The 22,357-nt window shown below is 39.0% G+C and overlaps 1 protein-coding gene across 1 annotated transcript in view; it reads right to left on the minus strand.

The window, feature by feature from the left end:
• Nucleotides 1-902: 902 nt before the first annotated feature.
• iars1 (isoleucyl-tRNA synthetase 1) overlaps nucleotides 903-22,357 on the minus strand; it is a 64,623-nt gene continuing 43,168 nt past the window's right edge. Inside the window, exons 22-34 of the mRNA XM_008282084.1 lie at nucleotides 21,440-21,517; nucleotides 20,745-20,866; nucleotides 18,019-18,121; nucleotides 17,241-17,324; nucleotides 13,871-14,045; nucleotides 11,919-12,031; nucleotides 9,370-9,465; nucleotides 7,455-7,631; nucleotides 7,022-7,142; nucleotides 6,623-6,748; nucleotides 5,190-5,336; nucleotides 3,511-3,663; nucleotides 903-2,081 (exon numbers count right to left, since the gene is read on the minus strand). Of these exons, the coding sequence (XP_008280306.1) occupies nucleotides 1,999-2,081; nucleotides 3,511-3,663; nucleotides 5,190-5,336; nucleotides 6,623-6,748; nucleotides 7,022-7,142; nucleotides 7,455-7,631; nucleotides 9,370-9,465; nucleotides 11,919-12,031; nucleotides 13,871-14,045; nucleotides 17,241-17,324; nucleotides 18,019-18,121; nucleotides 20,745-20,866; nucleotides 21,440-21,517 (1,578 nt within the window). The 3' untranslated portion in view covers nucleotides 903-1,998. The remainder of the gene's footprint in view (nucleotides 2,082-3,510; nucleotides 3,664-5,189; nucleotides 5,337-6,622; nucleotides 6,749-7,021; nucleotides 7,143-7,454; nucleotides 7,632-9,369; nucleotides 9,466-11,918; nucleotides 12,032-13,870; nucleotides 14,046-17,240; nucleotides 17,325-18,018; nucleotides 18,122-20,744; nucleotides 20,867-21,439; nucleotides 21,518-22,357) is intronic.

Raw genomic sequence — 22,357 nt, forward strand, 5'->3', positions numbered from 1 at the left:
CCTATATTTTATACAACAATAATAATAATCATTCAGTCAGTATATGAAACGGTGCATCTTTCCATTGTCAAGCGGCCTCATCATTTCTTCGTAGCCTCCTTTCCAACATTACTTCTTTATTCTTTTTCAAAGAGAAAACAGGCTATTGTACTTTTCTACACTTCAGACCTTAGGTGTACTACAGTTTCTTTCAAGAAAAGCCAGTTTTATTTTCTTTGCAGTTATGTAAGAAGACTGATAGCAAGTCTATTTTAATAAGAAGGCCAGCAGCCAGTTAGCCTAGCTTAGCATAAATAAAACATAACACCGTTTACGGTTTAACATTCTATCTCGTCTCCACAAACACATTGTTCAATGTGCTTTAAATAGCTTTTAGAAAGAATTATGTGCAGATTATTTCTGGATGAACTTCTAGGTTGATTGCACCTCCAAGATGTTATTTGACACTTTGAGAAACAAGCTATAACATATTAACACGTGAGCTTTAGATGCCAGATTATGTTTCTGTTCGACGCAGACTCTCTCTTTTTTCCTGTTTTGAATATTTAAACTAAGATACAATAATTGGCAACCGGCCAAAAATAGAGATGTGAGCGTGGAATCTATCTTCTAATTCAAGACTAATCAAGAAAGCCAAGCATTCCCCAAAGTGTCAAACTATACCTTAAAATTCCTTTATGACTACTGTGAGCATTTATAATCCATTTTACTGTATTTGGTCCTTGACCTGTCTTCTAAAGATAGAAAGGAAAATTAGTCAGTCAAAATGTCTCAGTTGACTATATGAAAAAAGCCACGCACACTTTTCTATAATTGCAGCCAAGTCAGGCAGCAGTATCCCAGACATGTCGTGTCTCTCACTGCCAGGCAGGAGTTTAAGTGAATAGAAAGAAAAAACCCTGTTGATTCTTCGTCACCTTTGATTTATTCCGCTTGTCACTTAAAATAGAACATTATCCATTTTTTGCTTTTTATTACAGAACCCTTTTGTCCCTAAGGTACAGCAGCCCGAAAATCCATTTCACCTTTTAAATGCCTTTTCCATTGTCAGAAGGATTCCCAATGCAATGAACACAATAGGTTTATCTGTTAAATTCAAAATGGTGTCGAAACACAATAGCCTAAAATTGCTTTTCCAATCATGAGCCAAAGCAATAATTACTCTGGACTAAGCTCACCTCAACTAAGCCTTGAAGGGAAGGAGCTTGCATCATTATCATAATAAAGAAAATCATCCATTCTTAATATTGACAGTTAATCGAGTTAGACTGTTTCTTGGAATTTTTATTTCCAGAAGTTACTGGAAAACATATTTTAATCTGGGGTAAGTGAACCTTTGTCTTTTCTTTCCAAGCAGATTTCTGTCTGTTTGTCCTCCCATCAGACAATTCCCAGTTTCCACAAACAGCCACTTCACACTTTCTCATTCACACATCTATGGATTGGGTCTATTTAACTTATGTAATAAAAATGTTACTCTGTTTTTAAACTGCATAGGTTTACTAGTGAAGGATGCAAACCGTTCCCCTTGCAAGTCTCTCCTCAGTCCACATCAAATACAGCCCTACAGCACTGTCACTTATATTTGAGGATAAAACAAGTACAAGGAAAAGAAGCTGTTCAGTGGTCAGGGAGAAAACAGGGATGGAGAAAGCTAAGTCTTGCCTAAATACGATGGACAGCATTTTAACAAATCAAAATCTCAAGACATCTAAGACATGCAAATCTGTTTCCTGGAGTATAAAAGACATGAGTGATAGTGACTCCTCCTGCATTGATTAACAGGTGTGAACTTGACAGACAAGCCTGCTGTGCATCAGGATCCCCCCCCCACCACCACCAACACCACCAACACCAAAAAAAAAAAAAGCATCAACAAATGGCACGGCTTCATGTGATCAGAAATCCACTGTACGTCAATGGGACTCTCTGGTTGGTAGAAAACTTTATTTAGGAGACAAGTGATGTGTCTAGGACAAATGTTCCTACGATGTGGATTTATGCTTCGGCGGTGGTAGGAAGAACTCTCACAAACACAGTTTTGGTGTCGAGAGATTTTACAGATGAATCAGGTGGCAACTCTGGAAAACACAGAGAAACAAAGAGTTATGTTGTCTGCTTGTTTCTATGTTTGGCTAAATTACATTTGAGCATTTCATCAGATTGCAAAATTTCTAAACCTTTAATTCCAAAGGGAGTTATTACAAGAGGTTGCAAGAAAGCAGTTGGTGTCTTTATGGGAAATGCTTTGAATTTTTCCTTCTGTGAATTACACCACAGACACTTACTCAGTGGCTTCACTTAAAGATAAGATGACATCTAACACTAAAGGACTTCGTTCATTTTAGATGTAACCCATGTTGAATTGTAATGTATGTTGGCTAAAACAAAGACAAAGATGTAACAATGAACACATTTGATGCTATACACATCTACAATTGTGTAGTTTTGCTGGGAAGCTAAAAATGTTGACAAAGGCGTTCATAATCACATTATTTTTACTGAAAGATATGCAACTGTGAAATGGCCTGGATGTTTTAGAGGTGCAACCTAGTTAAGCAGAGACTGAAATAATCAATCTTCTCCTTTCTGCAGTAAGAACTTTTTTATACTTTAACCCTATTCAGGACTTTTGGGATATTTTGGACTCCAGGCCATTTGGTTTAGGTGACAGGTATTGTTTTTTATTTTTGAAGAATTATTTATTTTTTAAATATAAAAAGCGGTACATTTGTCATGCATTTGGAACCGAAAACACATCAACTTATCAGAAAATGTATTTAACATAGCATAAAAGTCTATAATGAATACAAACAAATATTTAGCACATACTCTTTCTTGGGGTCCAATGGACCCCGAAAGACCTTCTACGTATGACAGCATTAAAGTCCTGAATAGGCTTAAGAGCATTTTGACAAAAACATTTACACATTTTTACTTCATTAACAAAGAAAAAATGATGACTTGTAATGGATCTTTTTACAGTGTGACATTACTACCTCTACTTAACTGAAATACTTGCTGCTACCACTGTGTTGAAGTGACAGTAGAGGCTTCATCACTCAATACGTTGGGCTAAGATACAACTGTTTTTCTCTAGCCAAGGATTTAAACACATTTTCTGGATTCTTGTAGACTCATTGTAGCAACTGGACTTGCTTGAGTTCCTTGAAGACGTTTCACCTCCCATCAGTTCATGAACTGATGAAGCCTCTTGGATGAGAGGTGAAATGTCTTCAAGGAACTCAAGCAAGTCCAGTTGCTACGATTAATCTACCAGAATAACCATGACCTGGATGACTGAGAATCTTCACAGACACATTTTCTTGAATTCCAAACCTGCACTGGAAACTACTTTTCTTGTAGGAGACGTGAGATGAGGAAAGCAGAAACTATAGATCACACTTTCCCTTTACTGTATACCTACAATGTACAACTAGCCTTCAAAATCACCTCCAGTCTTCTACATGAATACTAAGTTAAATAATGGCTGCTATCTTTTCATCTTACCCTGAGTAAGGTCCTGGTCCTGGTAGAGTTTGAGCCATCTGCCACGGAGGCCGAAAACCTTGGCAGTTTCAGACAGTAGGCCCGAGTAGCTGAGCCCATTCTGGCCCGCTGGGTTCACCAGCAGGAGGGTGCCCACCTCTCCTGCCAGGCACTCTGGAGGACACGAGGAGAGTGTTTACGTGAAGTGAACCAGACAGACGCTACTTCCTTTACAAATTAAAGAGTGATTGGTTTGTTAGCAGAGCTACCTTTGCCTTGAGAAAGAATCCCAACAAGCCTAAGCTTAGCCACGGGAAAGGGGAGGGGGCAGAGAGGAGGAAAATAGATTGTGGCTAAGCCCAGCTGATCAATTGGTAAATGTAGGGGTAGTAGAGAAAGGTGAAAGGGGTTGAGTGGATAAAGCTGGATTATAGCTCATTTCCTTTCGTACAAGGAACACTGGAATATTCACACAACGCGTGTAGGTGGTTCTAGTGGTGGAAATGAGTGAACACACATTTCTATGACAGCCACAGTAACTAGTTCATCAGCTTAGAAAATATTAGCCATTACTTTGGTTGGAACTACATAACTTAGTGTAAAGTAGTTTCAGCAATAGGTAGATTATGATTATGATTATCTAGCTCAAAAACGTTCATCATGTCTTCTTACTGATAATATAATGTTCAGGTTCTCTGTTCACACCGATTATCTGCTTAACAGAGTGATTGAACTGTTTATGATGAAAGAAAGGAGGATGGATTTTGTGTTCAAATAATCAGGTTGTGGTGAGTAAAATATATATCTTTGTCATTTTATTGGGCTAATATTGATACTCCTGTTAGATGTGCAGGGTTCTCACCAAAAAGTTTTGACAGCGTAGCAGGGGCGGGGCGGGGCGGGGGTGGGGGTTCTTAGCGACACCCCACCCCATTAGCTGCTAACGCTGCTATTCGTTAGCAGCAAAAATGACAGTAGAAAAATGACTTTCTTAGGAAAATTTGCATGTTGTACTGTAAAATATGTCAAATGTTTCAAACACGCAGCTTGAAAGACAGTGTAGTGGGCCAAGACACAGCGTCGTGAAAACCCTGATGTGATGTATATGGTGCAGCTGTGGCTGCAGTAAAAGATGACTTGTTGAATTGTTTTAAGTGGGTTTCTTGCTTTAGTGATGGCATTCATTCTCACTACATGAGATATCTGTCTGTGATGCAACGTAATGTTATGCTGCCTTTCTGCTTAATACTGATGGCTTCTATAGCTGTGGCATCAAAATGACGGTGTTTGATTCAAGTAGGACGCCACTGAAGGCCTCGGAGTAAAATGCACGGCCTGCCACTGGTTTCATGTGATCTTAGTACAAATACTGAGCTTTATAGTTGCTGGTAGCTGAGTTTTTTCTTTAACCTTTGAACAGGCTAGATGTTGAACCATTTCCATTTTCCGCTAAGCTAATCTAAGTAGCTCTTAGAGGTACCTAAACAATAACTGCACAGACACCTTACGTCAGATAGGTCTATCAGTCAATTTTAAGCTGTGACATCACTACTGATTATCACAACACATTTAACAAATAATCACACAGATTTGTTGAATACAATAACAGAATAACATTACAAGCCTCATTTTATTTTGTATTTTTTTAACAGTAAGGAATTGTTGTGCATGATGGTCTGTGTGAAAATGTGTTTTCTCACCAGCTGGCTGTGCGTTGCAGAGCACCAAGTTCACATAAGGACACAGGAGGGTGTCAGTGGTTTGGACGGGGCCAGGGGAGGATGAGCCTGAAGTCACTGACAAAGTTTTACCACTCAGAGCCTGAAGGTCCATTTTGCTGGTCAACTCTGTAATAAATACAGAAATGCATATGTATACTGATAATACATAGAGGAATAATCATTTCATGATAACCTACGTTGGAAAACAAGATAAATCCAAACTAAACAACAAAAAAGCAGCACTGGCTAACTTTCTTGGGGTTAGTTTGCTCACTAAAGTGGTTCAGCTACATATGCAAGACCTGGCATCAGGATGGAATTAAGTGGATTAACATTACTTGCAGTGGCTGGTGTAGCTTTATGACAAAAGTTAGCTGCAGTGTGTGTGTTTTCAGTTAAGGTTAATGGTCACATGATTAATCTCATTGTCAAATAAGAGCCACAATTGAAGAAGCTAAAAATATGCCAGTAAACCAGAAGTACTGCCTCGTGGTCGTCTGCTTCAGCCAGACAGTCAAGTTTACATCAGTCTGTCCAGGCTTAACCTTTGACCTTGTGGATATAAAATGGCATCAGTCTTTTATTCTACTGGACATTTGTTAGAATTTTTGCCAAAATTATAATACAAAGTCTTGAGTTATGGCCAGAAAACATGTTTTGTGAGGTCACTATGACTTTTGACCACAAAAATGTAATCAGTTCATCCTTGAGTCTAAGTGGATGTTCATGTCAGATGCAATAAAAATCCCTCCAGGCATTCCTAATTTATTGTGTTCACAAAAACGGGATGGATGTGCAGTCACAGTGATCTTGACCTTTGACCACCGAAGTCTAATTAGTTCATGTTCAAGTCCAAGTGAATGTTTGTGCCAAATCTGAGGAAATTCCCTTCAGGTTTTCAAGACATACTGCATTCAAGAGAATGGGATGGACAAATGTAGGAATACCTTGAAAACAAAATGCTTTGGCCTCGGACATAACAATAAATAGAAAAGTAACATAAATCCTTGATGAAACAGCTGTTACAATTTGTACATTTTTACTAAATGCTTTAAACATACAAAGATTCATATTCTTTACAGAGATTATTTCAATACTTTACTGTTTATGCATGTAGAATTATGTGTATTTATGATATGTTTTAAAGTACACTGTTTGCATCTTTGATAACTGATCATCGAAATGTGTTATTTAGGGCTCTATAGATTCCTTAAATGATTTTAGTACAGACAAACAATAAAAGTTGAGTTATTTAATCTTGAAATGAGGCACTAACAAGAAGGTGGCAATAGGATGAGCAACTGTCACATGACATGAGATGCCAGATATGTCGACTGTAACAATGACTCCTTGCTCTCAAAAAACAGAAGAACAGCATTTATATCTTTCTGAGGAGCCAAAAAAGTTTTTACCAGTTCCACCATTGAAGAATCTGAGCTGGGTGTTATTGGTTCCAAAGATGCTGCTGCACACTTTCTTCAGCTTGTCCAAGTCTAGTCTGTTATCCCCTTTGGGATTCTCCAACAGTACAACGCCCTCTGAAAAACAAACCAGTCAAATAGAATAGCGAACATAGTCAGTTTGTAAAGTGGCTTACGGGTAAAACAAGACGACTAAATATACGCTATAAGAACAAAGCAACATTTGACGCAACAATGAATATGTTAAAAAATAGAACTGTTGCACATTTGTTACTGTCTCAACCATCAGTTTTTGGAGAATTTTGTTTTGTTCTATTGAGAGCTCAACAGTTATATATATTCTTGTTTGAACATTTTGGCTACAAAAAACAGACTGTTGACATTTGCTACCTTGTTCTTTGTTGTTGACCTTCACCCTTAGGTTGACATATGTGCAGGCTGGTCCATTTAGAGGAGCCCGAGGGGCACAAGATCCCTTAACTATGATTAACCCCAAGTCTGAGCCCTTCAGCTGCAAAGAAAAAATGACATGAAGACACAGATACTTTTTATATCCTCACTTTCAAGCATTCTTTAAAAAAATCTAATGATATGACTGTTATGAGAAATGTATTTTGTTTTTCATTGTCAAATCCTGATAAAGACTTGGGTGTTACTCAACCACCTCCATGTGTCCAAAATATAGCTTACATTTGTGATAATACACATTGTTCCCAGCAAGTTTTATTAATGCTGTCAGGCTGCAGGAAACTACAAGCTGCCTGTTAAACTCAGCCTGAATCATAACAAAGCACAGTAACCCTGCTTGTGTATCCTGTCATACTTGAGTTGTTTCCTCTATGATGACGCTGGCAGTCTTTGGGACAGGGAAGGGCAGAAGTGGAGCCTTGGTGGTAGCCAGGATGAAGTCAGTGTGCTCCTGGATCACAGAGTCCAAGTACTCCCCCTCTGGCTGACTGCGGTAGTACACAGTTATCTCATCTGATGGCACCAAATGCGCCTAAGACAAGAGATTGAGAGATAAGTTGAGTGTTTTATGTAGACAAACACCAAGTGCTGCATATTTCAGAAAATAAGTCAAGCGTGTTGGTTTCTGTAATGAAAGCAAATTTATGTGGTATCATTGTGCTGAAAGACACCAGGCAGGGCTAGCCATAATTGAGTAAATGTGCCAAAAGTACTGCTTGAATAGCTTTTCAAACAACAGTACAAAAATGTTTTTAAGGACACAAAGAATATAATTTTGCAACAAGTTACTCTCTTCAATGGCTTTGCTGTTTTTGTAAATAAACAGCATCTTGAAGAAACAATTACCTGAAAGCAAGGAGAGGGAGGTGCAGGATGAACAAAATGGAAGAACGGCCAAAAGAATAGAGGGTCCAGATTAAAAAAGACAGAAAACAGACACTACAGGAACAAATAAAGGCAGAAGGGAACAAGGGGACATTTTTACTGGATGAAAGCCCATCTATTTTGGCATTGTGTGCTGCCAGCTTCCACTAACCTTGACACATTCAAACACATTGATCTCATCCTAATCTGCAGCGTGCAGCTGCGCACATGTGTGCACAGCCCTACACACATATATTGACTGTGTAGTACACACACATGCTCGCAACACACCCTAATTGCAGTATGTGGCTCAAGGGCAGAGGAATAACGCTAGCTAGATACAAAGGAGCAGTCAATCAATGGGCGAAGGTTTATAGGCTTTTCCAAGTCAAGGTACTGACCCTACCCTGATGGGGCGAGTACAGTATATATATATATATGTGTGTGTGTGGGTCTCGTATACAGCTATATACAAATCTCCAGTTGGTGAGTAGTCGATTAAAAATAGGAAATGCTGACCCGTTTCTTAACCCTGCATCCCACGCAAACAGTGATGACACGTGTATACCCACAAACTACTACCAAACATGTACAAGAATTGTTAAAAATTAATTCCCATCCACAGGGTGGAAAATTCCTAACAGATCTCAGTTTGAAATAACTGGAGGAATTTAGCCTGGCCAGAAGCCAGCGCACACCACTGCTATAGGGGGATGGAAAAAACTGTTTGTTGCTTGTGAAAACAAGGGGCTGTTGGCTAATCCGTCTTTACTCCCCAGACCACTTCAAAGCTCCAACATTAGAATCTGAAAGAGGCCAGACTGTAATTAAGCTTCCATTAAGCCTACCTTATGATGGAGAAACCTCTAACTGTGACGCTGCAGTGGAAAGATTTCAAAACTGCCCTGACAATAGCATGGGACATAAAGAGGAAGGGGGGAGAACGGGGGTGATTAAAGGGAGGGAAATATAACGAAGAAACATTAGAGTTACATTAAAACTTACATAAAAGTTCCTGTGCCAGCTCGATATTGTAGGGTTGCACTACCAATCTGTTGATAAAATTACTTAAAATGGGAGCGGGCTGGGGGGTTTACGATCTTGCATAGGCAGTGTATGTGGCAAGTGTACTGGCAAGATTAGCGCTTGAGGTTCAAGAAGACTGACAACAAAAGGAGCAGAGTTAAAAGATACCAAACATGGGAAACCGACTGAAAAAGTTCAAGTCCTCAGTTACCTCAGTGGCATGTTTTGCTCACCCTGAAACAGCCCTGATCACATGCACTGGCTGATTCAATGATGTCACATTCTTCTTATTAAACATTGGATTGTAAAATTCAATAGTAGTGTGTTATGTGTCACTCTTGCTTCCAGAGCTAGTAGTGATTCTGAAATAACAGCCCCACCTTCTTGCGTAGTTTCTGAATGCGGTTGATGACCTCTCTGGCAACGCCTTCATCCACCATGGACTGGTCTGGGGTGACGTCCAGCAGCACCAGAACCTAAATGTCAACAGACCGAGAGGGGAGAAGAGGACAGTGTAAGACTAAACAAATCACAAAAAATTCTGACAGAACTGCTGACATTTTCTGCTAATTGTGGTAAAAAACGGTCCTTATCGAAAGTTTAAGGACTCAGGGTGTCGGTTGTGACATCAAAAGCTGTTTGATGCAAATTTGTGATTTTTTTTCTGACATAAATAAAACTGACTCGACCTCAATTTTTTGAAATTAATATTCTTAAATGACAACCGTTAGCCTTTACATAAAATATGTAATGTATTATCCTGAATAATAATTATTTACAATGACTCAATTACAAAAAAAATGTACTCATGTACTTCTTTAACTAAGTATGAGCCCCAGACCAACTATGAAAAGCTTGTCAAGTTTTTAGAAATTGTAGAAAAATTAAGACATCAGTCAAATATTTTTGCTATAACGGCAATTTGGTGTACAATATGATTCACATTTCTGTCCCCCTGAGGAAACTTGGCTAGGACTCGCAAAGTGGCGTTTTAAAGTCAGCACCGGGAATGCTCTCATCTGCAACCCACAATTACTGTGTGCATTTGACAGAATAGTAGCAGAGAGAGATGGAATTTAGCACAATATGATGATCTTAAATTATTATTCATGTGCTGATATCATGAGTTTACTTTAGCAGCTGAAACACTCATTCAGCCCAGTGGCACAAACTTGTCATTTGACAAGGTTCAGAGACCAGAGCAACCTTTAGGCAATACATCTCTTATACTGTTGGCATTTGTGATGTACACACACACACACACCCACACACACAAATCATACCAAGCAAAGCAGCAACAAACACAATACTCTGTGTGTCACTAAAGTAAAATGAGTGTCATGTTGTGTGGGGCTGAGCTGCTACCAGCTCTGAACTCTTTACTATGACAAGAAGGAGGGAAGGAGATGACAGGGTGACAGAGAAAGTACACAAAAGTGACAGAGAGGCAGAATACAAGAAAGAGAACTGAAAGACAGACAGATGGGAGCTGGAGAGTCAGTGTGAGTGAGTGAGTAAGAGAGAGAATTAAAAAGCCAGCTCAGTAAACTGGTATTAAGGTGCAGCCGTGTGGTGTGTATACGGTTGGAGGAGCACTGATTAGAGAGGGCCTGTGGGAAACGCATACATGCTGGTTTTCACTTAGCTGTGAAATGATTTCATACATCACACTCACAGTAAAGACACATAAATGCAGCTACAGTGTATGGCAGCTTAGCACAGTAGCAGCAGTGGAGTAGCATTTATGTTTTTTTTAGATGCAGTTACAATACACTTTGTAGTTCAATCTACCCCCACAACAGTCGGTAATCTAGCAAGAAAGAGAGGAGGAGAGATGTCGCAAAGGAGGAAATATGCATGCGTCTTGATGTATTTTCTTGTGTGTTAACATGACTTAAATTATAGACAGCATGGCTGAATAGAATGACATTTTTAACAAATTATTAATTATCCTTTGTGTAAAGCATGAAAACTCTACTGACTTGAATGAACTATGTAAAATACAACTTACAATTATAAATGCAGCAAATTCAGGAAATGAGAGTAAGAGAAATTATTCTAAAGCTAAGAAAATAAAGTGCATTAACATCTCATCGTCCAGTCAAAAATAGTTTGTCTGTATAGTGTTTCCTATATGCTGGAAGACATATCATGATCAAAATAAACAGCCAACACCATCGCTAAGCATTGCTCACCCTGCAACTGTAGTGCACCAATAACCACTAGATGTTTGAATCCAATGACAGGGATTCTGACTTCTAGGGTTTCATATGTTACAAACATTAGGAACCAGACCTGCAGAGAGGGGCTTTCTCTATCATTTCTCTTCTTCATAATCAATTTCTGGCCTGAACATGTATGTTCGAATTACTCCAGCATTACAGCTTGCCTACAGCATTATTATTATTATTATTATTATTATTATTATTATTATTGATCAGATTTATATAGTACTTTTCCAGGCATTCAAAGATGCTTAACACCATGAATTATTCATTCACATTCCGGTGGTGGTAATCTACGATTGTATCCACAGCCACCATGGGGCAGACTGACAGAGGCGTGGCTACCATTCCTACGGTCCCTCTGACCACCACCTCAAACAATCCATTCATACGCATTCACACCAGGCAAGGTTGGTAAAGTGTCTTGCCCAAGGACACAACGACCATGACACAGTTTACAGGGTGGAATTGAACCGCTGGCCTTCCGATCATTGACCGACTCGCTCTGCCGCCTGAGCCACAGCTGAAGATTTTGAAGATGTCTCTTCAAAATATCAAAGAACTTGTGTATATCATTTCCAACCAGAAGAAACCTACTGGTCAAATATAAATTTACAATAAATTAAAAATTGACATGGGCATGAATAATTTTGGGCTTAACGGTGTCCAGTACCAAAATGACTGGGTTTAAACTCCAGGTATACCTGTGCGTCAGAGTGTGCTTCATACTGTGCAGCTGAGCCAGAGCTCGGATCGAAGGTGTACATCAGCCTCAGGTCCTCTTCATGAAGCTCATGACCATCCACCATGATGGATCCTTGAAATGAACCGGAAAACATTACTAATGACAGGTATTGTGCATAATTTTAAAATATGCACAATTATATAGCAGTACACTGTAAAATTCATTCATTTATGTAAAAACTAAGTATTGCATATTATACAATCTAATCTCTTCCCAGGGACTACATAGAAAAAAATGGCTTTTAGCTATATCTTGTACAATATATGTTTTGTGCATTGTCCCTGTTAAGTAAACAAGAATACAATCAAAATGTCTCCAACCATATTTAGGATACAATATTTGCTAATGTGGGAAGCACTGGTTTGTAGGTAAGAAAACACTGCATTTCTAAAAGACCTCCAGGTTTACAAAGACCACAGTGTGACAAGCGAAAACAGATAATCTAATAGAATTAAACGGTATTGCATCATGCTTACTGATACCTATTATGACCGAATCAATGCTGTCTGCAGACCTTGGTGAGAATGTGACAAGCAATTTAGTTCCTCATTACCTTACTAGTTAAATCTGACTAAATTGCCAATTGAGTCTGTGAAATTAGTCTTTATGTGGCAAGGTTCATCTCTTCAGAAAACTTTTAGAAAACGTTTCAACTACAATTACTTTCATTGCATTTATCTGGACCTGCATTTGCTTGTGTTTAAAGATTCTTTCAACATTCGTCTTTCTACCCACATCCTCTCAGTATGAGCTATAAAACAATACAGACAACTCAATCTATTCAGGTTCATATTTCCATTTTGCCAGGGGCAGTAATTACCCCTGTCTGTGTTCTAACTAAAAACCATGACCGTGTTCCCCTGTCCTCTTCACTTCCACACACCCAGAGGCTGGGTGAAACAGTCACTCTGTTTCCCTCTAATCCGAGATTTCCATGCTTTGATCTTGTGTATCCCTCTTTGCTCCTTTGCTGTTTTCCTTCTTCTCTCTTCATCTCTTTTCTTCTAACTCATCCAAATAATGGGATCAAAGGTATAGATAGAAAATGATGGCCATGAACCTACAAGTTTTGTAGCTAAATTTCCATCCCCCTAGTCTAAATTGGAAAAAGGTTTTTTGAGTCATGGATTGGACTGTGCAGTGAAAAGGGACTAAATGGGGACTCCTAACTAAATGTGAGCTGTTTGCTTTTCTATGGACACATTCACTCAAAGTCTGCTTCAGAAACAGACACATTCACGTTAATACACCTTTGTCCTCTAAAATCTCATATTCTAGAAACCAAATAGGTGTAACATTATTTAGTTTAGCACCTTAAAATGTGTCGTATACAGTCAAACACCAAATACTGCTATGCTATACACATCTTCATCTCTGTGTTTGCCCTCTCCAACATTTTTCCACCATCCTCGACCACATCTATCTCTTTCCCTCCATCACTCATCCTCCTTTTTTCCTTCCAATTGGCTGGACTTCAAACATCCAAGTGATTGGAAATCTTAAGTTCCCACAGCCCAGCTGACCTCTGCTGCTTCCTTCTCCAGAGACTCCGGGGGCTCTCCTCGTCTTTCTATAATTGGAGAGACAAGATACCTTGCACTGCTTTGATCCCTACTCGAGCTCAGATTATAGTTTTCAGAAGGGTTAGAGTTTGCATTCTAAGAATAAACTGGGTGTAGCAGGTTTTATTGTAAGGATTCCATTTTTTCACTGCTCTTCACTAATTCATTATTCACCGTGTGCTGATTAATTATTTGGTAATTGCAGAGGGAAAAAGTTTATGGTGAAAAATAAATACATAAAAAACTGGTGTAAACAAACAAAATTGCACTGTTGATGTTTACATTGCTAAAATGATTTTCTCTCATTTGGAAGATAAATTTATGTGCTTTTCTTTGCACACAGAAATACCTGTCTTCTGGAAGGCTTCTAGCTTTTCGCTGCTGAGCTCCTTGATAGAAGCAGTGATGGCTTTGAAGGCCCCCTTTAGTCTCTTGCCCAGCACCATGTGGTCTGGCTCAGCTCTCAGGCGGATACCGTACTTGTCCTTGTCTGTTGAAAGTGTCAACTGTCGCACATTAAGTTCCTGGGGGACAGAAAAAAAAACAAAAGAAAACGACACAGTGTGTCTTAGAAAAAGTATAGTCACTGTCTTGTAGCTGCCTGTAGAGAACAAGTATGAACAGAAGCTATCACTTAACATGTACAACTGGTATTAGAGTCAGGCCTACTATGCTAGTAGTGGAGGCAATTTATCAGATTTTATTCAGGACATTCTGAAGCAACAAGGGGCCGTATTGGACTATTTCTTGTAATAGTAGTTCCCCTTTAAACTTCTGTTTAAACATAGAAGTCAACAAAGCAGATGGGTGGACCCAAAAATATATATATTTGCAGTGTAATCATAAATGTAACTACCATTTTTACTTCTTTTATAACAATTTTGGTTCAAATATGTTGTTTTTAGATACATGTATGCATACATGATATGTGGTATTTAAAAGACTTACAGAGACTGAAACTTAAATAAGAATTTTAACAAAATTAACAGAAATAAGTTACAGGAAAAACATGACGCATATCGAAAAGAAATCATAAGTCAAACTGGAAACTTTATTAAAACTATACACAATCTAATCTAAAAGTTAAAAGTAAGTTCTCTTAAAAACTTCAGTAACCTCAGGCATGTATTGTAAAGGCCAAATCAAAATTGATCACAGAGAGCCATTCAATCAAAGAGCAAGTCAGCCATGAAATCAACCAGTCAGTCAGCCAGTCGATCTTTACCACTCCAATACACCATTCCTCCTATTTAGTCAATATTTCTGTCTTTCAATACAAAACATTTAATTCTTTTGTCTAAATGGAGAGAAAAATCTCTGATCCAGTCATATCTAGGGAATCAATAGAGATGCTAAATTGAGCCAAACTGACACCCCGGCCTGCCATTCACCGTTTCTTTCAGTTGATCATACTGTTGCGGGCTGCGACTGAGATTAAATTCTAGCACAGTTAAATTGCTGAAAGAGAGCACAGATAAGCTACTGTAGTCACACAGTAATAAACATGAGGGCAGCGAAGGGTTGAAAATAGTTATTGTTGAACTATAGTTGAAATTGTTATTTAAAACAAGATTTAATCAATGCACTGATTCTCCACAAACAACGTGTTTCATCTTCAGGGTAAATATGGCTTTGTGTGCTAGTGTTTGTATAAGAGAGAAAGAGAGACATAGCGTGTGTGTGATTACATAGACTGAGGCAATTCAGTCTGTCAGTGCATTACAATGAACTGAAGGCTTCTGTCAGCTCAAACAGCAGCTCATTTCATATTTGACGGAGCATCTTGAGCTCAGTGTAAACTCAGCCGACAGTGGGGTCACGAAAAAGCTTGTCACTGAAGCAAAGCTGACCAAAGCTAAAATTGAAAAGGCCAGAACAGCCAGTGCCATTCTGTGTCCAACCTCTTCCCCCTGCATGTTAGGATAATTCATTAAATTTGTATTTTGCCTGAAGAAACTGGTAACAAAACTGGAATTAGCACCAGTGAGTCTGTACATGCACCTGTTCGAAATAGTGATTTGCTGAAACTTGTTCTGTTTGCAATAATCCCTAAAACAAGTCTTTTAAAGTTAATACTTAGGTGCTCTTCAGTTCAGTGTCAGAAACATCAGCACTGGTCACAAAAGTAGTCACAGCCAAAAAAACACACCTGTTTCAGTTGCATCAATTACTCTGTATTTCAAAACAGGTCATTCTGAGGATCTAAGGCTACACAAAATGGTTTATTACATCTTGTAGAATTCAAATTCATTATTATTAGTTAAATGATTAAGTATGAGTCTTAGCGTTTTACAGTCATTCTATAAAAGTTTAAAAGAGTGTGTGGTCCTGGGATCAGGAATTTATTGAGCCACTATTTATTTGTGCATCCTTGTCCAAAGGGTAAGAAGTGAAAACTATAACCTGAAAAGAAATAGTTTCTCAAAAAATAATAAAAGAAGCTAATCAAAAGCAATGGTAAAACGTGAAGGCAGACCTAATGTGGCTTAACTACAATGACATCACACATTCACAGAGTTTGAAGATTCTCCTTCCCTGTGCTGGAAGACCTGAAGTGCTCTCAATTCTGATCAAATAAACCTTGTTTACTGGAGGGAAGGTAAAGGCTGGCAAGGTTAAATGTTCCCTCCACCAGAAGTGAAACATAATGACAGATAAGAAGTGGCTCGGACTGAGATAAAGCTTGAAGGATCCAACAGGAGGTGGCAACAGGAGCACTTTTGCAATGTGAACCTTAATTCGCAAAAGTTGTGTTCCGCGATGCCATCATATGGGATTAGTGCTGAAATCAATTTTCCATTTGAGACACATCAGTAATTTCTCAGCTAGGGACATAGTTGAATTTTAAGTGAGAGAAATAGTTGCAATCTTTCCACAAAGTTGACAAGATTTTTCTTAAACACTGTAGTGGGAATTGCTATGTTGTTGGAAAATCAAGCCCCATGAGAAACGGACACTGCCAGTTTAATGTCTTCCTGCATTTACAGGCTGTGACGATTAGCTGTTTGAACATTTGAGTAATCATTTTTCCAGTTCTCTTGAACAACAGCAGAGTGAATCAAACAAACCTGCCTTGCACTGGAAGCCTTGCTCTGGAAAAAAAACTCGATAATTTTGCAGCTGGCATCTGTGACAACCGCTAGAAGATGAAGTATAATGACGCATATTACTGTCACCACGTTATGAAGTACACAGATAAACTGTAATATAATGTTTCCTGGACTGGTGTAAAAAAATAAATACATAAAAAAATATACCACTAGCGTTTGTGCTCTATATTTGATGAGTGTGGCAACCGGAGTAGATCAAATGTGAAATCATTTTCCAAGGCATCTGCTTCACTCCCTTCTTAAATGAAACATAGAAATTTCAATTACAGCTGAAGATACAAGCAGCATGTGAAGATGCATGCCCTCCAGTGTTCATCTCATCTATCAAGTCAACATACAGAAGTGGCTTTGGAGTGTAAACATGGTTCTAGGGCATGTTTCTCTTTAAATAATATGTTTAATAGTACTGATCAAAAGAAGAAAATGCATCTTCTGCCATTACACGTACTTCTACAGCGTTTGAGGAAAAAACTTATACAGAGAACCACTGAAGCAACTCAGATTACTCACTTTACCAGGAAAACGTCAACACTTACAATAATGAAACAAAATTAACAATCGGTGTTTACTGGGAAAGCAAATACATAACACAACACCCAGTTTACTTACTTCCAGGATGTATTTCTGCAGTGACTGGATGTCTTTCAGAGCCTCTGCGTCCTGGTGAATAACTATCACCTCCTTTAATGGGTACTGAAAAACAGAGCACAAAGGTAAAACGGTGAACAACAAAATTAAGTACATGACAACACAAAACCTAATACAAGTAAAGCTATGTGAAATTTGAAATGATGAATGACAGTATTGACTTAATAGCAGCATTATGTTTGTTGTGCAGGACAGTTCATTCCCAGCTTTGGAGTAGCAAATAGCAGCTTGACAAAATAAGCTCTAAACAAATGAATACATCTTGACTACTTACTGTAGTGTTTTATAGAAACTGTTTCAGTTTGGAGTCAGACGTGGTACAAGTAAAAATCTATTTGGACAGTTTGTTTACACCTACCATAAATATCTTTGAACATTTTAGGAAGTCTGTAAATTATGTTGAATCAGATGTGACTGGGATTTGACTGGGATCTCCCTTTTATAAATGATGTATTCCTGTTTATGTACGTCCACAGGTCCTTTAAAGACTGGGTTCAACATTTTCCCCTGAAAACCTCTATTTCATTTTTCAATCACACCACACAGGAGGAAGACAACTGATGATTTCACCTATAAACAACGTGAAATGTGGTTGAAATGCATGGAAAAATCTATCAAGTGAGCCATGAGTTCAGACTGTTGTGTTGAATTTTCTATTTTGTTTCCAAACAGTGGTTACATTGTGTCTTTTATGCTGGAGTGTACAGTATGAGTGGGTGGGGTAAAGTTGGTGATGTACCTTGACGGGTAGGGTCTTCCTGTCTCGGATCACTCTGCCCAGCTCAATCACAGACTGCATCTGGGAGACGGCACTCTCAATACGCTTGTCAATCAAACTCTCCCTGTAAAACGGAAACACAAGACAAGAAATGTTTAGTATCACCCCATCAATATTAGTGTTAGCATGTTCACTCAATTGCAGCACAAATGATGAGTTAGTGCTGTATTTCGCTTCTCTGAGCTTCAACTGAAACTTTAGTGATTTAAGCTAATAGCAAAGGTGCAGTGTGACCTGTGTCCCTTCTAATGTTAACAACAACACATCCTCTTGGGAAAATTATTATTCTGTATTTTGTTAAATTCAGTGCAATGTCAGGGCCCAGGTAAGGTGAGATACGTGCATTTGTACAGCAATTTACTGACAGCAACTCTAATGTTCTCGTTAATTGTGATTCAGAAATTAAAATGGGCTATCTACTAAAGAAAATGAATAACGAAGCAGGGCTGGGCTCATATCACGTATATAAATAAAGACAGAGTTCAGAACCATCAGTTTGGCTTAGTTTAGCACAGGAACATCCACTAATAAGGCACATGGAGAATTCTACCTTTGAATTCAAATTAGAGCTGCACAGCCACTGATGATCACGCATAATAGCGATATTGTCCCAAATTGTCTGCAGGCACACCGGCTGCATGTGTCACGAACGAGATCTGGTTCATCCAACGCGACTTGCAGACTCCTCCCACCATGCTCTGCTTGCACCGCCTCCGCCTCTGATGAGCTTGTTGGTTCTGTCCACTCTCATGCTTCCCACAGCTTTGACCAATCAGATCAGGTTTATATTTGTTAGCAAGTGACACAAAGCCCCACCCCCTCCCATTGGCTCACAAGAAATGCTTGTTCTGATTAGCTGTGATGTGTGACAGAGGGAAGTCCTGATTGATCAGGTTTCATGATTAACCTGATCAATCAGTCTGAGCTGTTCCCTGTTCACGCTCTTTATGCTAAGCTAACAGCTAGCTGTACAGTCATTAACTCTGCACACGTCATGTTGCTGTGAGGATGAAAAAACGGTTGCTCCAGACACAAAGCCTGTTCATTTACTCGTGCAGTGTGCTCGTCCAAGTGTGCACACAACATTGGAGTAAAATGAGAGAGGAGACACTAGGGACAGCCAATCATTTAATGAGGTGATTGAGGAGCAGTTGTTCCCACTGCCTCATTGGTGGCTGACCTCTGGGAGGAGGTTGAAGTAGTCCCATTCGACAGCAGGAAGGACAAGCGGCTAATAAAGCAGCAGCACTGAGGGCTGCCTAAGTGACAGGGGAGATTATATGAGCCATTACCGAAACTATTTTCCTTTCGCAAAATCAAATAGATAATTAATCATGTCAGAACTTTTGTTAAAGATGATAAAATGAAATTCAGGTAATTAGAAATTCCTCCTAGATATTAAAAAACTGATTACCCACAAAGCCAGACATTTTATTGAAGTAACTGAAGTGAAGCGAATGAATCACATTTTGTGTTAAATATTCATTCTGCGGGGCTGACAACCAAGACAGAGTCTACACAATTCTGTGTGAGTAGTTCTAAGTTGTAGATGCACACTCTCCTACTATTCTCTAAAGAGAGAAAGAAAAGTTTGTACCCTAAATACACAAACAGAAGAGAAGCTCTGGTGATGTAATTTTTTCCCCCATCACAGATAACCTGGTTGATGATTATAGCTGACTTTGTAACTGGGTAGAAAATGCCTTATCTATTTTTTTCGTATCAAAACAGAAAGCCATGAATTGCACTTGACAACGTGAGCAGACAGTGAAAATCTACTGATATCTAAAGAAACAATCAATCCATTAAAATAATTATTAAAATAGAAAGTGAGATCATTTCATAAATCACAATAAAATAAGTTTTAAAGGAGGCCTAATGTAGAAAAAAATAATTAGACAACACAGGGGGAGATCAAGTTGAGCAACAGCAGAAATGAAGACAGACTGTTTAAGACAGCTATGGAGAAGCCTGACTGTTCACTGAAAAACACTGTGGACTCTTTTGCTTCATAAGCTTCTACTTCAAGGAGTTCAGAGTGTGATACAGTTAGGGTAAAGTGAGGCCACGCACTCCGGCGGAACCTGATTAGGCTCTAGATAAGCAGTGGATATCCTGTGAGAAAAGGAGCTAATGCAAGGGGGGTTGCTGTGTTTGCTGAAGGCTGCGATGTAGCAAGAATGGTCTGTTAAACCAGGTGACCTTAGATTTAATTTACATGGTTAAAAAACAGTTTTAACAAAAATAGGACCTGCTGAAAAGCCCCTGAACAAGAGATCTTAACAGATGTAGGAGTGCTTCTGTAGCTGATGCTGCATTGTAAGGAGGCATAAAGAAGGGGATCCTCTGAAGAAATAAATAATGAATGATTATTATTATTAATTTAAACAGCAACCAAATGTATGACCACTTGGGGCTCACAGAACCGAGCTGTAAACACAACACTGAGATCATCCTCAACAGGTCGTGTGATTGTAAGCCCCTGTGACTTTAGAGCTTTTCTTTTTATTTTTTTTAAGCCAAAACAATGAGCCAAAAAAAAAAGGAAAAAAGCTCTGCCTGGTGAGAATTTTCTGTTTGTTGTGTCCATGTGATCTATTGTTAAAAATATTGATGATGAGCACCTCAAGAGCACAACAACATTCATTTCTTTAAAACTAAAGCCTTATTGAATGGATTTTTCCAACCTGACTTGAGGCAGCATGAGATAATGGATGCTGCCAGTGTCCTTCTCTTCAACAGAGGCAGGGTCAATGAGGTGGCGCAGATTTTGGTACATCATCTCTGTAATGAAGGGTGTGAAGGGAGCCTGAGGGGAAGAGAAAAGAAAGCAAGTAGACATGAGAGAGAAAAAGAAAAAGATTATTAGATTTTCTGCACTGTAGTTAATTTACATTCTCTGACGTAAAGGTCTAAAAGTCATTTTTCTGTTGCATATCTCCCCTCAAATAGTGCATAAGTTCAAACAGAACTGTGCCATTGTGAGGTTACATATAACATGATTCTTTTCCATTTCAACCATGGCTAATTAATTTGTATAGCTCACAGCTGATCTGTATTGATCTTGGTTAGGCAAACTGCCGCTTAGCGTGCCTCACGCCTCACATGCAAACATCTTCAGTGTGTTATAAATAAAGACTCCTACTGCTCATGCATTATTCAAAGCCATGCAAGCACACAAACACACCTCTTCCATACCAGCATTGTGTCTTTGTTTCTTGCATACACAAAAGCAAAACCACACCACAACAAATTTCCCCCATACAATCTGTCTCTCTCTGTCACATGCACGCACGGACGCGCGCGCACACACACACACACGCGCACGCACACACACACATGCACGCACACACACACACACACACACACACGAATGACTCACCATCAGCCTGCACATGGAGAACAGAACACTGAAGAGGGTTTCCAGCGCCCACAGGCAGTCCTCAGTGCCACTCTCTCCCTGCAAAGATCACACACACACACACACATACACATCAATAAGTCCTTTCCCCTTGGAACAGTAAAAACATAAAAATGCCCTCACAGATATCAGCACAGTCAACCAAATTTTCAGAAGGAGGGCCAGAAACTGACAAAAAATGTTCACAGATGGACGATATGATAAAGACTTGACAGTAGCTTAAATCATCATATTTACTAACCAAACGGATAACTGTCAAAAGTAGTATAATCTATATCTATTCATTTTTCCATACAGTAATACTCTTAAGTACGGTGGCCGACGGGTGCAAACGACGTGCACAAACACAAACGAGCTGCATATATATGAATGCGTTGCAAACACAGAAACGCGGCACAAAAAGGAAACGCTGCATATCCACTCTGACAACAGAAGTGCCCCAGCACGAATTTCAAACCAATACATTTCAACTGGAACTATCTTTCGTTTAGAAATATACTGTAATGTTTTGGTCATTCTTTTCTTCCAACAGTCAGGTATTAACCAGTTTTACTGTTATGCACTAATAACGATAGAGATCACTATACAGATGTGTGCGCCCACACTGACCAACGTTAGTGTAGTCTGAAAAGAAGGACACATGCAGGAAAACAGCGAGCAGCAGATGTACCATGACTGTAGCGAGTGTGAAGTGTAAAAGAGTACACTGTATTGTGGCATTTTTTGTGTTTTTATTACACCAGTAGAGTTTGGGGGAAATCTGTGCTCCTTGCTAGGGCAACCCTGTTAGCATTGGTGCGCCACCTCACCAGAGACCTGGAAGAGATCAGTGTCCTGGGACACGTAATAATATATATAATACATATTAGATATATAATA

Source organism: Stegastes partitus, unplaced genomic scaffold (assembly GCF_000690725.1).
Source record: "Stegastes partitus isolate 25-593 unplaced genomic scaffold, Stegastes_partitus-1.0.2 Scaffold257, whole genome shotgun sequence".
NCBI lineage: Eukaryota > Metazoa > Chordata > Actinopteri > Pomacentridae > Stegastes > Stegastes partitus.